Source organism: Hylobates moloch, unplaced genomic scaffold (assembly GCF_009828535.3).
Source record: "Hylobates moloch isolate HMO894 unplaced genomic scaffold, HMol_V3 SCAFFOLD_12, whole genome shotgun sequence".
Classification (NCBI taxonomy): Eukaryota; Metazoa; Chordata; class Mammalia; order Primates; family Hylobatidae; genus Hylobates; species Hylobates moloch.
This window is the reverse complement of record NW_026652287.1, coordinates 95,120,904-95,137,902: the sequence shown is the minus strand read 5'-3', so window position 1 is coordinate 95,137,902 and position 16,999 is coordinate 95,120,904. Positions and strand designations below refer to the sequence as shown.

General features: G+C 39.9%; 1 protein-coding gene across 1 annotated transcript in view; it reads left to right on the top strand.

Moving 5' to 3' along the window:
- FGD6 (FYVE, RhoGEF and PH domain containing 6) overlaps nt 1-16,999 on the top strand; it is a 141,293-nt gene that overhangs the window by 1,746 nt on the left and 122,548 nt on the right. The window contains exon 2 of the mRNA XM_032171614.2: nt 4,425-6,849. Within this exon, the coding sequence (XP_032027505.1) occupies nt 4,425-6,849 (2,425 nt within the window). The remainder of the gene's footprint in view (nt 1-4,424; nt 6,850-16,999) is intronic.

Below are 16,999 nucleotides of genomic sequence, written 5' to 3'. Positions count from 1 at the left end.
AAGTGGGACACTTCCTGTGTCTAGCCGAGTTGGTTGATTTTTAGCATTGCTGGCTGAGAAGCATCGACTACTTTTTGCTCACCCATCTGTTGGATTTATTATAATTCTTTCTGGTGTCTAGATGGGGAATATGGAAGAGAACTGGGGTTTTATTTCTACCCATTCTTATATGTATACATAGTTCTTACAAGCTGATTATGGTGCTTTTTGGGAACAATAGTCAAATTCATTGAAACGTTTAGGAAGGTTATTTGAAGTTAAGGGAGGGGATTTTTGCTTTTGAATCTAATCTGTGGTATTTGGAAGGGTTGGTTTAATTTAAGAAAATAAAAGGAACGTTGTGGAACATTCTAGGTTGTATGTATCCAGCAGAAAAGCTTGCTTTGTTTTTCTGCATCTATAAAATAATCTGCCCTTAGTGGAAATTTCAGAATTATTTTAAGCTATATATGAAAAAGGAGAGGCTGGGCGCGGTGGCTCACGCCTGTAATTCTATCACTTTGGGAGGCCAAGGCGGGTGGATCACTTGAGGTCAGGAGTTCGAGACCAGCCTAGCCAACATGGCAAAACCCTGTCTCTACTAAAAATACAAAAATTAGCCAGGTGTGGTGGGGTGCACCTGTAGTCCCAGCTATTCGGGAGGCTGAGATGAAAATTGCTTGATCTGGGGAGGCAGAGGTTGTGGTGAGCCAAGATCGAGCCACTGCACTCTAGCCTGGGTGACAGAGCAAGACTCTGTCTCAAAAAAAAAAAAAAAAAAAAAAAAAGAAAAGAAAAAAGGAGAGAGAATTATAGGTATATATAGGTATATATTTTGTGTCCTTTTGAACATGTACAGGTCACTGTCTCATTGTCTGTGCTTTGCATTTTAGCTGGTCCAGTAGCCAGAGAGTGTACACATGAACCACAGCCATCTGCGTGTAACAGATGACGAGTATGTTTGTAATAGTAAAATGGTACTAGTGCTTTACTTTCTTACCTTATATTTCCCTGGAGCCAAACAGCTGTGTAAATAAAAGATTTGCTGCTTTGCTCTAAGAAGCTTTGGGTCTGACTGTTGATACAGTATTAAGATCCAAAGGTGCTAGATTTGTTGCCAAATGTCATGCACTTATTTCACATTGGAGTAGACCATAATATAATGGCTTATTATTTTTTGAGTTGTGTTTCTTCCAAAATAGAGCCATGAAAAAAAAAATAATGAAGGATTTTGGATATTGCTATACCAGTGACTTAGTTGAACACTTGTTCCTATTAATAATTAAGGAATTATTCAATAATCCTATTGAAATTGATTCCTGCTAACTTTTCAAAATATTATTCTACATTAAAATGGATGTACAGTTTTGAGTGTGATTATTTTTAAAGAAGAAATTTTCTGTTATGGAGACATATTAAAGAGTATGTGTATGTGGCAGCTGTGATTATTCCCAGGCCCTGTTGTTAGCACTGGGATACATCAGTGAATGAGACAAAGTGCCTGCCCTTCTGGAGCTTGTGTCTTATGCTGAATACAGACAAAGGTGCACTGAAAAAACATCAACGCAGGAGAAAGAGGCCACAGTACATAAGGTTCTTCTGAAATGAGTATCTCAGAAGTTATCATCTCAGATTGCTATGGGCTTTAGAGGCCTGGTCAACTCCCCCATTTATAAGGAAGGAAAGTGAGGCAGCCAGGTCGGCCCACAATTAGGTTAGCCAGCTCCCTGAGTTATGTCTTTGACTTCCTTCAATACACAGTTAACTAACAGTGGCAAGCCCAAGTTCACAGTTATTAATTGAATTCAGTGAGTATGCGTTGAGGGCTTTATGTACGTAATAGGGCTTTGCTATATTTATTGGGAATCAACTCTAGCTCATACGTAGTTAATTGAATTTCTGTGACACTAGAACAGGAATTTATATCTCTTGGAAGCAGATTTGTGTACAAAACACATTTTTTAAAAAGTAAAATTGGTACCAGGGATTTTTAAAAAATGATATTTACATGACCCTAAAGCTTCTGACAAGGTTCTAAGATACGGAAAGTAAAAGATTAATTTGATGAGATGAAGTTTTCTTCCAACGGTGGTAAAATAGCACATAAGATAAATTTACCATCTTACTCATTTTTAAGTGTATAGTTCAGAAGTGTTAAGTACATTCATATGGTACGGCCAATCTCAAGAACTCTTCATTTTACGAAACTATTTTTTGTTTGTTTTCATGGAGACGGGGTCTTACTGTGTTGCCCAGGCTGGTCTCCAATTTCTGAGCTCAAGCAATCCTCCCACCTTGGCCTCCCAAGGTGCTGGGATTACAGGCATGAGCCACTATGCCAGGCTGCCAAAACTAATTTTTAAAAAATTATTTTAAAAATCCCAGAGGTAGGATGTTTTGATAATGGTTACAGAAATAAAATGAACTTGACAGTCTTAACTGAGTAAGATGGGCTGTTGGGAAGAGGCCTAAGGCATTCATACTTTCTCTTAAGACTTGACTTAATAAATGGAGGGTTTAACTTAATAGACATTTACAACTAGGTTTCTCACTAGGATTTGAAAGGTTTTTCAGTTATTTTCTGCCTAAAAACTCAGACAAAATTAACTATGCTTATTGAACAGCTAACTGAAATTATGTAGTATAGGAATTTGCATTATTTCAAAAATAATTAATTTTTTTACTGATGATGACATTATACCTAGAAATTGGGTGAGAAGACATATATCATCATATACATCATATAATCTTTATTGCACACATAGAAGTAGAGATTTAGGGAATTCTTCCTTGGTTGGTAAAAGGAAGTAGAGCACCCTACTCCTCTTTTTTTAATAAAACTCAGTTCCGTGTAATAGCTTCCCAAGTGTCGTGACTAATTTCCTTTGTTCAAAAGGAAGTCATCACCAAATGAAATATCAGAGCCCCTGTCTATTCAAGTAATTAAAAAACATCCAGCAGTCCTTTGCAGCAGGTATTTTGAAAAGTTTTTTCAGTAAATTAAGTTTTTATTAAGTGTTAGATCCTGTCAAAGGAACAAATATAAACGTAAAAGATAAAATATTTTTTATCTCACGTCTCCTTGGGGAAATATGATCAATAATATGACAGTGTAGGTTTAAGAACGTAAGGGAACTTACAGATATACAGGCTTTATTTATCTTTTTGCTTTGTAGGTCTTTTGTGTAACGTTTTTATTAGGTTCCTATAGTATAGGAGCAGATCTGTACCGATGTAGCATTGTATAATAGGTGTTAGTTAAATACCTTATATATAATGTCTAGGAAGAATTGCTACACTAGAAATTGTGGTTATCTTTTAAATATACTAGAACAGTGGATGTTAATGAGGGATAAACAACATAACCACCTGTGGAACTTAAAAGATGTCCAGATGTCCAGGATCTATCCCCAGAAACTCTAACTAGTTCACTCTGGGGTAGGGCCTAGACATGTGACTTTTTAAAAAATAGAGCTCCGTGAAGGAATATAATGAAAATTCCCAACTAATAACTCTTGCAGAAAGAAATACCAGGTTTATTATGAGCCTTAAATAATACCAAAGAATTAATTTTCAGTTTTTAAATTTAGAAAATTTCTGATTTCTGTCTTCCTTTTTTAATATTGTTTTGGGGTTCTGTCTATTGAGGTAGACAGATCATTGATAAAAGGCATTTATTTATACAACTCAATTATATTATCCTTGAGATAGAAGACTACTACTGCTTATTCACATGAGAAGTTTAAAGAGTTGCATCCTACATTTAACTTAGGCAAATTCAACTTTCAGCACTTGGCAAATGAATTGAAGAACTACTATGTGGATCCCAAACTGAAGTCAATTATTTCATTTATTGTCAATGAAAGATATGATGGGCTGGGCACGGTGGCTCACGCCTATAATCCCAGCACTTTGGGAGGCTGAGGTGGGTGGATCACGAGGTCAGGAGTTCGAGACCAGCCTGATCAACATGGTGAAACCCCGCCTCTACTAAAAATACAAAACTTAGCCGGATGTGGTGGCGCGCACTTGTAATCCCAGCTACTCAGGAGGCTGAGGCAGGAGAATCACTTGAACCCTGGAGGCAGAGGTTGCAGTGAGCCGAGATCGCGTCACTGCACTCCAGCCTGGGTGACAGGGCAAGACTCCGTCTCACAAAAAAAAAAGAAGAAGAAGAAGAAAAAAAGATATGGTAACCAGTTCCAAAGTTGGAGAAACAAACTGTATTGGATTTAGTTAAAAATGTACAATAGACCCAAAGCTATGTATGGAATTGAAAGACAATTTAAGGAATTTTCAGGAGTAATATTGATACTATATAATGTAACATATTCTGTAAAAGGCAAGGTCATATTGTTAAAAGTAAAAAATGCTATCAGATTTAATCATGTATCATTTTGTGCTTTGGTTGTTTTGACATCAAATTATTATTTTTTCCTTTCTAGAGATGAAGAAGCCACCAGTGGCCCCCAAGCCCAAGTTTGTTGTGGCAAATAATAAGCCAGCTCCACCTCCTATTGCACCTAAACCCGACATTGTGATTTCTAGTGTTCCACAGTCAACAAAGAAAATGAAACCAGCAATAGCCCCAAAACCAAAAGTCCTGAAGAGCTCACCTGTTCGAGACATTGGGCAGTCACCATCAAGGAAAATCATGTTGAACCTGGAAGGGCATAAACAGGAATTAGCTGAAAGCACTGACAACTTTAATTGTAAATATGAAGACGATCAGAGCAGTGATTGTATTTCACCAATGTGTTCCTGTAGTTCTGAGTGTATCCATAAGCTGGGCCATGGAGAGAATTTGTGTGTAAAGCAGCTTGTTTTAGAGCCCCTGGAAATGAATGCAAATTTAGAAAACAGTAAAATTGATGAGACTTTGACTATAAAAACTAGGAGTAAATGTGATTTGTATGGTGAAAAAGCCAAGAATCAGGGTGGGGTTGTTTTAAAGGCAAGCATTTTAGAAGAGAAGCTCAAAGATGCCTTAATACACCGAATGCCACCTTTTATTTCCGCACAGACGCACAGGCCCACAGACAGCCCAGAAATGAATGGTGGCTGTAATTCAAATGGGCAATTCAGAATTGAATTTGCAGATCTGTCACCTTCCCCATCCAGCTTTGAAAAAGTTCCTGATCATCACAGTTGCCACTTACAGCTTCCTAGTGATGAATGTGAACATTTTGAAACTTGCCAGGATGACAGTGAAAAAAGCAATAATTGCTTTCAGTCATCTGAACTAGAGGCTCTGGAAAATGGGAAAAGGAGTACTTTTATATCTTCAGATGGAGTTAGTAAGAAATCAGAAGTCAAAGACCTTGGTCCCTTAGAAATTCATTTAGTACCATATACCCCAAGATTTCCAACTCCCAAGCCCAGAAAGACACGAACTGCTCGTCTGTTACGCCAAAGGTGTGTAGATACTCCTAGTGAAAGCACTGAAGAACCAGGGAATTCAGACAGTAGCTCTTCCTGTCTTACTGAAAATAGTTTGAAAATCAATAAAATCAGTGTTCTTCATCAGAATGTTTTGTGTAAGCAGGAACAGGTGGATAAAATGAAGCTGGGAAATAAAAGTGAATTGAATATGGAATCCAACAGTGACACACAGGACTTAGTCAATTCACAGAAAGCCATGGGTGATGAAACATCTTCCTTTGAAAAAATGGCACCTTCTTTTGATACAGACTCTAATTTGAGCTCTGACAGCACAACTGTAGATGGTTCTAGTATGTCGCTTGCTGTGGACGAAGGGACCGATTTTTTAAGATGTACTCTATCTATGAGCCTGCCTAAGCAGCTCAAATTAACTTGCAATGAACATTCGCAATCTGGGAGAAACCTGGGAGTTTCTGCCCCTCAAATGCAAAAGGAATCTGTTATAAAAGAGGAAAATTCTCTACGAATTGTCCCCAAAAAACCTCAAAGACATAGCTTGCCTGCTACAGGAGTGCTTAAAAAGGCTGCCTCCGAGGAGCTTGTGGAAAAAAGTTCTTATCCTTCAAGTGAAGAAAAAAGTTCAGAGAAGAGTCTAGAAAGAAATCACCTTCAGCATTTGTGTGCCCAAAACCGTGGTGTGTCATCCTCCTTTGATATGCCTAAACGGGCTTCAGAAAAGCCAGTGTGGAAGTTACCTCATCCTATTTTACCATTTTCAGGGAACCCAGAATCCTTAAAGTCTGTCACCGTATCGTCAAACAGTGAGCCTTCAACAGCCCTAACCAAGCCCAGAGCAAAATCGTTATCTGCTATGGATGTGGAAAAGTGCACTAAGCCTTGCAAAGACTCTACAAAGAAAAACTCATTTAAAAAGTTGCTCAGCATGAAACTGTCCATCTGTTTCACGAAGAGTGACTTTCAAAAATTTTGGTCCAAGAGTAGCCAACTCGGAGACACCACCACAGGCCACCTCTCCAGTGGAGAGCAGAAGGGGATTGAAAGTGATTGGCAAGGCTTGTTGGTAGGAGAGGAGAAGAGAAGTAAACCCATCAAGGCATATTCCACAGAAAACTATAGCCTGGAATCTCAAAAGAAGAGGAAGAAGTCTCGGGGCCAGACCAGTGCAGCTAATGGTCTGAGAGCTGAGTCTTTGGATGACCAAATGCTCTCCCGGGAGTCATCATCTCAGGCACCTTACAAGTCTGTTACAAGCCTCTGTGCACCAGAGTATGAAAATATACGCCATTATGAGGAAATACCAGAGTACGAGAACTTGCCATTTATTATGGCTATACGGAAAACTCAAGAGTTGGAATGGCAGAATTCCAGCAGCATGGAGGACGCTGATGCAAATGTGTATGAGGTAGAAGAGCTGTATGAAGCTCCAGATGGCCAGCTGCAACTTGGACCCAGACATCAGCATTCCAGGTAACAGGTGCCAGACAGACACTTTTGCATGCATCGTTGCAATTAACCTTCAACAGCCTGGTGAGTTAGGAATGCAGGGGGGAAAAAACACGTGGTTGAAGGAATAGTTTAGAAAATGTGTATTAAATTATTCTCAAGTGCAGCCTCCTTTTAGCACACAGTTGGAATGGTATTTGCAATACAAGCTTGAAGTAGTTAATGTATTTTATTTAATTTATTTTCAAATTCAAAGAATTTGAACCAGTGGCAGTGTAGGTGCCGCTGCAAGGAAGGCGTGGAACAGAGAGGTCCTGGGCCTCCAGACACCAGCTCAGAAGTCATATCAGGAAACCTGGGGCAGGAAATTGGCCAATTCAATGACATTTATTTGCTAGGTGTAAGAAATCTGAAGTTACTGAAATATGCAGGCATTTACGTGTGGTGCCCTTATCAGGTGGAACCTCCACATTTTTAGAAGTTCACCACTCTTTGAAGATTGGTCATTTTACCTGTTGATAGCTAATCGCTGACCTCAAGTGGATATAGGAAAAATGCAGGAAACACGTAACTACTCTTTATTTCTCACTTTTAAAATAATTTAATTTTTTTGTTTTTTTTTTGAGATGAGGTCTTACTCTGTCACCCAGGCTGGAGTGCAGTGGTATGATCGTGGCTCACTGCAGCCTCGACCCCCCAGGCTCAAGCAGTCCTCCCATCTCAGCCTCCTTGAGTAGCTGGGACTATAGGTGCATGCCACCATGCCTAGATAATTTTTGTGTTTTTTGTAGAGACAGGGTTTTGCCATCATGCCCAGGCTGATCTTGAACTCCTGGGCTCAAGCAATCCTCCTGCCTTTGCCTCCCAAAGTGTTGGGATTACAGGCATGAGTCACTGCACTGGGCCTGTTTCTCACTTTTGTATGTGCGCTTCCTACCTGTGGAATACCTACTCCATCTCTCTTATTAAAATCGTGCCCATCCTCGATAATCCACCCCCTCAGTCTTTGGCTTCATTAAGCTTCTACAATTACCTAGTCAGAAGTGTTTACTTCCTATTCTGACCACCCAGTTATGCTGTGATATCCTTTCATCTCAGGCTGTCTTAATGTATAACTATGTATTGGCATGTCTGATGTTCTGTATTTGGTTTTAAGCTCCATGAAGAGTTCTAGTCATCTCTTTGCCCTGGATAAAGCCAAGCAAGAGGCCTAGTAGAATCAGTAGATGTTGATTGGGTCTAAGAGAGAATGAATGAAAATAGGCCAAGGGAGCAACCACTGCAGCGGCTTCCTTCTCTCCATAGTTGCATAGGTAGCTTTTCCATTGTATTTCTAATGTTTGTTTGTGTTTAACAAAAAAGCACATGGACCCTTTTGGAAATCTTTAGATTGTTCTTAGTCCACTAACTTCAGGTCTTTGAAATTCAAGTCTTAAAATGTGAATTTTCTAGAAAATACTTGGCACATAGTGGGGGTGTATTAGTCCGTTCTCACGCTGCTAATAAAAACATACCCAAGACTGGGTAATTTATAAAGGAAAGATGTTTAATTGACTCACAGTTCAGCATGGCTGGGGAGGCTTCAGGAAACTTATAATCATGGCGGAAGGGGGAGCAAACACGTCCTTCTTTACATGGGGGCAGCAAGGAGAAGTGCAGACCGAAAGTTTGAAAAGCCCCTTATAGAACCATCAGATCTTGTCAGAACTCACTCACTATCTCTAGAACAGCAGCTTGGGGGAAAACCACCCCATGATTAAATTGCCTCCCACCGGGTCCCTCCCACAACACGTAGGGATTATGGGGACTACAATTCAAGATGAAATTTGGGTGGGGACACAGCCAAAGCATATCATGGAGGCTCCAAAAAAAAAAAAAAAAAAAGCATTGTTGGGTGAATTGAATATGTAAAATTGTCGAGCAAGTCAGCGTACCAAGTAAATTATTTTAAGTTCCTTTAACTGTCAGATATTCTCATAGTATTTCTCTTTACTCGTAGTCAGCCTTTCCTGCCCTTCCTCCTTTTGCCTAAAAAAGGCTACTTTCCTCCCTTGCCTAATTTTTCTCACAGCCAGCCGCATTTTGTTTTCATATTTCTGCTTCCTGAATATTAGTACCTAGGCAAAAAGCTCCTTCCTTGGCATAAATACTTCTTTTTCTTTTTTTTTTTTTTCTCTTTGGAGACAGGGTCCCCCCTCTGTCTCCCAGGGTGGAGTACAGTTGTATAGTCAAGGCTTACCGCAGCCTGTAACTCCTGGGCTCAAGTGATCCCCCACCCACCTTCAGCCTCCCAAGTAGCTGGGACCACAGGTGCATACCACGACACCCAGCTGATTTTTATTTTTTATGTTTTGTAGAGATAGGGTCTCCCTGTATTGCCCAGGCTGATCTCAAATTCCTGTGCTCAAGTGATCCTCCCATCTCAGCCTCCCAAAGTGCTGGGATTACAGACATGGGCCACCACTCCCGGTTCTTGGCGTAAATATTTCAAATTGTCTGTTTTCAGGATTGCTCTTCTCTGTAGAACCATTTATTGCTACTATCCTTTTTTTTTTTTAACATGCTTTTGCATATTTTTTTGTGTGTAATAAGTTTGGTTGGCTTCTTCACAATATACTACTATTCTTGTCTAAGAGAAATTTTTTCTTTTTTTTTTTTAATCACTTTATTTGTGAATGAGTACAATTTTTTCTTGAAATTGGAGGTTTGGCCATTGGGGTGTGTTTTCTGTTGGCCATCGGGCTTAAACCCTAAGGGCTTACCATTATCTCTGCCAATCCTGGAGCTTGTTTTTTTTTTTTTTTTAGGTCTCTGTCGTCCAGGTGAGTGCAGTGGCAATCTCGGTATGCAAGTCCGCCTCCCAGTTCAACCTTCTCCTGCCTCAGCCCAAGCGTGAGCCACCGCGCCCAGCCGGAGCTTGTTTTTTATCTGGTATGCTGCTTAGGTTGTTAGGGCCTTGCTGCTCGACTGGGTGGAAGCTGGTGAGAAGGGGTTAATGGATGCAGCCAGCCAGTGGCATAAGGAGAGTTCTTTCTGGAGGCCACAGGAAACCAGGGCGGCTTTGGACAGGTTATAGGCTGTCAAGTAGGGCAGCCTGGTAAAAGCTGGGTGAGCTTTGCTTTTGAATATCGCTTTCCAAGGAGACTTTTGTTTAGGCCTGGAGCAGGGAGCCTGCAACAGGCTTGAGACTACTAAAATGTGCCAGAGGAATCAAAAGCCCTGAGTCATAGGGTCAGAATCACAGTATTGCCTGGGAGGTTGTTCCTCTTGTAAACAACATTGAATAGAGGAGAAAAGAAGTTCAGTCCTTCCTGAGGAGGACACCTTGACACCCTGAGATCAAATAAATGAACAATGAGGCATACATTTCAGGTGAGCTCAAAGGGTCCTGTTTGGTAATCTCGCTGTTGAAAATACAGACCTGTGCCTTAGAATAATTAATTCAAAATCCAGTACACTGACTGGGGTTCTAAAATGATAAGAAAAAGTGAAAATGAACTCTGTTTAAGATTTTTATGCTGGGGTCATCACAAGGGTGTCTTAGTTTCTCAACCTTCAGGGAAGAAAGTCTGGGTCAGGGCTCTAATTCACTGAATCATGAATTTTACAGAGTCTACACATGTGACCAACCAAATTCTGGTTAGTAAACAGACTTTTGACAAGCTTGGGTGTAGCCCATATGGTCGCATTCTTTGGAATATAGATGTTTCATAAATCCAATGCTTACCATTTTTTTTTTTTTTTGAGACAGTCATGCTCTGTTGCCCAGGCTGGAGTACAGTGGCACCATCACTGCTCACTTGTAGCCTTGACCTCCTGGGGTTAAGTGATCCCCCCATTTCAGCCTCCCAGGTAGCTGGTGTCACAGGCATGTGCCACCACGCCCATCTAATTTTTGTATTTTTTGTAGAGATGGGGTTTCACCTTGTTGCCCAGGCTAGTCTCGAACTCCTGGTCTCAAGAGATCCTCCTGCCTTAGCCTCCCAAAGTGCTGGAATTACAGGCATCAGCCACCATGCCTAGCCAACAGTTACAAATGTATAACAACGTGTTTACAATTTATCAGGAAGTAATGGTAGGCAGTCCCCATTTCCTAATAGGATTGTGTTCTAAAAGTTCATGATAATTTGGAACTCAGAGTGTATTTCCCAAAGAAACAGTTTTGAAATGGTGGTGAAGTCCTCAGTTTAGTCCCCAGGTTATATTAACCATTACTGTCCTGTCTTCCCCTCCACTCGTCTCCCTACCCCAGCCCAAGGGAGATGAATTATCTCTGACTGTGGGTGTGTGTGTGTGCCTGCATGCACGTGTGTCCCTGTGATGCAAGCTGGGACTGAGGCGGTAGCCAGGGTGGGGTTAAGCACCTGGGATCTCAGAGGAGCAAATCTACAAGGCCTGGGGCCCCAGGGTTTGTGGGAAGGATGAGATGACTAAGGAAGAATGAGGAAACTGGGGGCTGGGTGAGCTATGTGGAAGACTGAAAGTCGTCAGGAGTGATAAGGGGGAAGGGTAGGGTAGTGGCTGGGAATTAGTAGGCAGTGAGTTTCTCTACCTCCTTTTCTCCTTATTCCAATCCCTTCTCTCTTTCCCTCCCCATTCTCCTTTGCTAACTGTATCATTCGGCTAATTGAGTTTCTGATGCCTGGCAGAGTGAGTAGAAGAAACGGGAGGAGGAGACTGGATGGGGGTGTAAGGAGTGGCACTGGGAAACCCCAGAGGAGAAAGGACGAACAGCCAAACCTGAAGATGAAGGAGACTGGAAGGGAAGTTCCCATGGCTGGAGAAACCATAGCTTTAGGTGTTCCAGATAGGTCATCATTTAGTCACCGCTCCGAGTTCTCAGAGGCAGTTTTGTTGGTAGTGCAACTGTGAGCCTCTCTGGATTATTCTGACATTTTGGGAGTATAGTTATGAGACCTCTTCCTTGAAATGTTTCAGATATAATAAACATAAAATAGCCAGCAGGCAAAGGATCTATCTTATTGATATTCAGGTGATGGGTACCCATTTACTACTATTTTTATTTAAGAAGTTTGATGTTCAGAGAGAAGTTCCTAAAATTTGAGGCTTTGAGCCTTTGTCTGTAACCCTTATTCAAGGGCTGTAGACAAATCAGCAAAATAATAGTGTCCAAATGTTGGAATTTTCTTTTTGAAATTGAGGCAGATTTCTTGATTCTATAAAGAAAACTGTCCCTGGAAACATTCCAGGTTTTTCCTGTGTTGTTTCAGTTTGTTCTTATTATAAACATTTCAAAGAAAAAGTATGATAATTGGGTTTTCCTAGGCAACTTAGCAAACCCTCGATTTATTTATTTCACAGATACTGACCATATGTCAAGCATTGTACTTTCAAAGGTGAAAAGTGATGCCTACTCCCAGGGTACTTCTGCCCATTGAGGTGACAGAAATTTATAATACATGATTTTACTAATTGTCTTTTTCTTAGTTGTACCCTGAATGGGGTATTAAAGAAAACATCACCTACATGGCAACACTTGAACCAAGTCTTTTTTAAATGGGCATGATTAGATCTGGTTTTAGGAGGTTGTTTTTTAATGTTGGTGAGAGCAGTTTTAGTGGTGCTGTTGGAGAAGGAGCCAGATTGCAAACTGGGACTGAGAAGAGAGGAAGTGGCATCAGAAATGTGGATTGCTGTCCCTTGAAACTTTGCCCAGAAGTGCCTGTCATTTGACAGGTTTGGATTTATCTTTTGGTCTTCTTCAAGCACCAGAATTCAAAATAAATTGAATTTCAAAATTATTTCTCTTAAATGAATCAGTATACTACCTCATCTCTGATGAAACAAAGTACTAAGTTTTTGTTTCTCCCTATTTTAAATTTGAGACTGGTCTTGAAGAGCTGCTGAATGACATTACAAGTCCTGTTATGGGATTTTCATTGTAAATCAGGGGACCTAGCCTAGAAGACCTGTCTCTTTGGTTACATTTACCACTCATGGTATTGTTGGATTTCAGTGTAAGGATTAGAGCATACATTAACAGCCTATGAACATTTCCATGTTGTCGTAGCACAGATAAGATTATGCACAGTTAGAAGGTGGGGGTTGGGACTGATATTCAACAGCAGCCCTTTCCTGTAAGTTATTTTCAGAGACAGCTCAGGAAATATAAAAAATCTGTATGCCTCTTTAACTGGGTGTTTCTTGTGTTAGAATCATAGCCACACAATTCTGGCAAATCTGTTTGTTTGCATACTTACCCTGCATTTGAAATTGCAGCAGAAGCATTGAGTTTTCTTTCTTGGCAATAAAGCTCTTCTTTTTTCGTTTTAATAAGGAATTAGGGGCCAGGCATGGTGGCTCATGCCTGTAATCTCAGCACTTTGGGAGGCCGAGTTAGAAGGATTGCTCAAGCCCAGGAGTTCGAGACCAGCCTGGGCAACATAGTGAGACCCTATCTCTATGAAAAAGAAAGAAACAAATTTTTTTAAAGGAATTAGGAATAAGTATTATGAAGAGTATCAATTAAATATTAGGAATTAAATTGCAGTATTTTGTCCAGCTGTATTGCTTTGGTCTCATTTCCTGCCAAAGCAGATAAATGATATTTTATCTATATGCTTTTTTTTTTTCTTTTTTGGGAAATGGAGTCTCACTCTGTCGCCCAGGCTGGCGTACAGTGGTGCAATCTTGGCTTATTGCAACCTGCGCCTCCTGGGTTCAAGAGATTCTCCTGCCTCAGCCTCCTGAGTAGCTGGGATTACAGGCACTGCCACTATGCCCAACTAATTTTTTGTACTTTTAATAGAGATGGGGTTTCACCATGTTGGCCAGGCTGGTCTTGATCTCCTGACCTCATGTCAGCCCACCTCGGCCTCCCAGAGTGTTGGGATTACAGGCGTGAGTCACTGGCGGCCAGCCCATATGTATGTTTTTGTGTGGTAGACTGTCACTCTACACTTTTAGAGGCATATTTTTAGTCATAGATAGAAGAAAAAAATATAGACTACAAAAATGTATGGAAGAAGAAGGTGTGTGTGTGTGTGTGTGTGTGTGTGTATTCTGTCCTGCTTAGTAAAACATTTTTTTGAGATAGCTGAAATTTGCACACTTTGGGAGAATAAAAGGTTGCATTATTATTTTTAGAGCTAACTAGTTTTCCATTGCTGTGTTTTCATCAAGTTCTTGAATAATAAAGATCTAAAAATCTTAAATTTAGCCAAGGATATGATTATTTTATTTTTATAAAATTTGAGTTAGTTATATCAGTGAGACAAACATCGCTTTGTAAAGTGAATTTCTGACCTAGGTCCTAGAGAAATGTCCCCAGTGTAAATCTTTTGGGAAGGGCAGAAGTGGGGAGGGTGACAAGGAGGGCCCACTATGTTCTCGTAAGTATTTGCACTTCTTGTAACGACCTGATATATAAAGGTAATCAGAGAATCATCCTTCAGTGAGGGACTGGATGAAACCTAGCAGTAGGGTGTTTGGAAATCAGAATGCATTTCTGCAGTAGTCATAACTGAGTTGGGGTTTCTTTCCCAGCCCGCCCACAAGAACATATTTAGCTTCTAATATATGAAAAATGTGATAGAAAGTAATAGGAAATGAGACTGTGACAGTAATAAAACAGCAGTGAAGTTAAATAAATGGCTTTTGTGATTCTTGAATGATGGTGCCTTCAAGAAGGGAAAGGTTAGTGTGTTGAGGAGGGAAATAGCAAGGGGGAAGGGAAAAGGATGAAGAGGTGGAGATGAACTTTATCTCCCTCATCTTCCAGGTGGTTCAGGGGAATTCCAGATCTGGGCGTGTGTCTTTATGGAAGGGAATGAGTATGTTCATATTTCACATATTCGTAAGCAATGCCTGTGCTTGTATATTACATTTGATAGCTTTTTATGTTCTTCTAGACATTTTTTAAAAATTCATTATCTATTCCTGGAATCACATAGATAAATTTGGTCTTTAGGGAAGCCCTTTTGGGTTTAAAAAAAAAAAAAGCAGACTAGACATGTTTATAACAGCCTATTTATTTTAATACTTTCTTGAAACTATGTTAGGTACAAAGAACAGTTCGTGTCATAGCACATTTGGGTGTGGGTAGCTACAAAGAAGTACTGGCCTTTTTTTAATGCTGCATGTCTTAAGTTCAGGAATGGAACTGCCTACTTTCTTCTGGGTGGTATGGAAAAACTACTTCGGTGGTTTAGCCTGCTTCTGGTAATTGTGTTTGTGGATCTCTGGAGAAAAAACTGTATTTGTAAGTAGTTTTGACAGCAGGCAGAGATAATCTATGATTGGAGCAATAAAAATAGGAGTGGCCAAATAGACTATCAGTGGAGTAAATATGATGATTGTATTTCTGGGAAGAACAGCTATCTTCTTTCAGTTTTCTTTCCCAGGTTTCTCAGCCCTTCTTGTTTGCATTTATTATAGGCCCCCTTTTGGTTCTGTATAAGCATGAATTGGAGTAAGGTTGCTATGTTACCCTTTTATATGCAAAGAAATTGAGTTATGGTGGTTAAGTGATTTCATGAAAAATGAGTAGTGATGGAAATGCGATGGATTAGTGGTTCTGAGCCCTCATCTTCAAGGGTCTGTTTACCAGACTCTCCCATTTATCAAAGTATTTTGGTTTCTGATGCAGGAAAGGTGAAATAATAAACACTGAACAAAGAAAACCAGTTTCCCCCTAATGTTTCCGTAAAAATAAAAAGGAAAACAAACACATTTAGGCTTTTTATGTTTGAAATGGTGTAACTGCTTGTTCTTTTAGCTCCTGTGGATTCAGTCAAAAACTTCATGTTTTACTTAGATCATTTATTTTTTGAAGTCAGTTTTTCTTGATAACATTTGTAACAGTTGACATACTTTGGCATATGTTAGTATCGTATGAAACATTAGAAATTAAAGAGTAGATAAGGTTTTTAATAAACTTAGAATAGCCTGTTTTGTTTTGTTTTATATCTGAAAAGCAGTTCTGATTTTGAATTGTTTGGCAACTGTAATTTTAAGTCGACAAAATGTATAAAGAAGGAATAATTTGTAGCTTATCCCCGCCTTCCCTAACTTTCTTATGGTCTTTTGATATATCCCACAGTCCCAAGAAGAGATTTCAATGTAGAAGTGTAGCTTTTTGTAATCCCGGAACTTTGAGAGGCCCAGGCAGGCATATCACTTGAGATCGGGAGTTCGAGACTAGCCTGGCCAATGTGGTGAAACCCCGTCTCTACTAAAAATACAAAAATTAGCTGGGTGTTGTGGCACTTGCCTGTAGTCCCAGCTACTCAGGAGGCTGAGGCAGGAGAATTGCTTGAACATGGGAAACAGAGGCTGCAGTGAGCTAAGATTGAGCCAGCCTGGGGAAAAGAGCAAGACTCCATCTAAAAAAAAAAAAGGTAGCTTTTCCACTGCTACCTTTCCATAGCTCCACTAAAAACATGCAGATAAAGCACAGTGCATCTCTACTGCCCTTCTTACTGGGGAGGAAGGCAGGGATAGATAATGAAATCGTTTACAAGTCTAGGTATGATTTGCTTGATAACAAAAGTTTCTGAAATCTTAGTCTTTTAGAAGTCTGGGGTTAAGAAAAAAATAAGGATTTTTTTTTGTTTTGTAATCAAGTGGTTTGAAAAAACTTAGAAATTAACATTTGTCTGTTAATGATTTTAGGTTAAATATAGTCTTAGAATCATTAAAGTTTAGCACTAAAGGAATCATTATAAATCATGCAGTAAAATCTCTTCACTCACTGATGCAACCAAAGCCCATAAAGACTTGTCGACATTGCCCGCACCACAGAAATGGGAAATTCCAAAACCGGAGTTCCAGCCTGGAGCTTCTAATGCTGGGGTGGAAGCATTATAGAGAAAGTGAGCAAAATTTAGAAGACGAAAGTGACCTTAGTTGTTGCACAAAGGTTCAGGTTTACTTGTATCATTGCACTTTTTTCTCCTTTTATGACAATATTGTTACCGCTATGAGGAAGGAGGCCCCACACACAGATGCATATGAACACAGAATTATATGGCTATTTTTTAAATGGTGATTTCAGCAAGGTGAATATTCAAACTAGGCAGAAACTTTCAGCAAACAAATAATCTGATGCTACTAATATACGTTAACAAAACTTTCTTCCCCCAAACTGACTCCCCATCAATCCAGTTTTTTCTCCACCTCACCAAAAGTCTATAAACCAGACAAGATGAAGGAT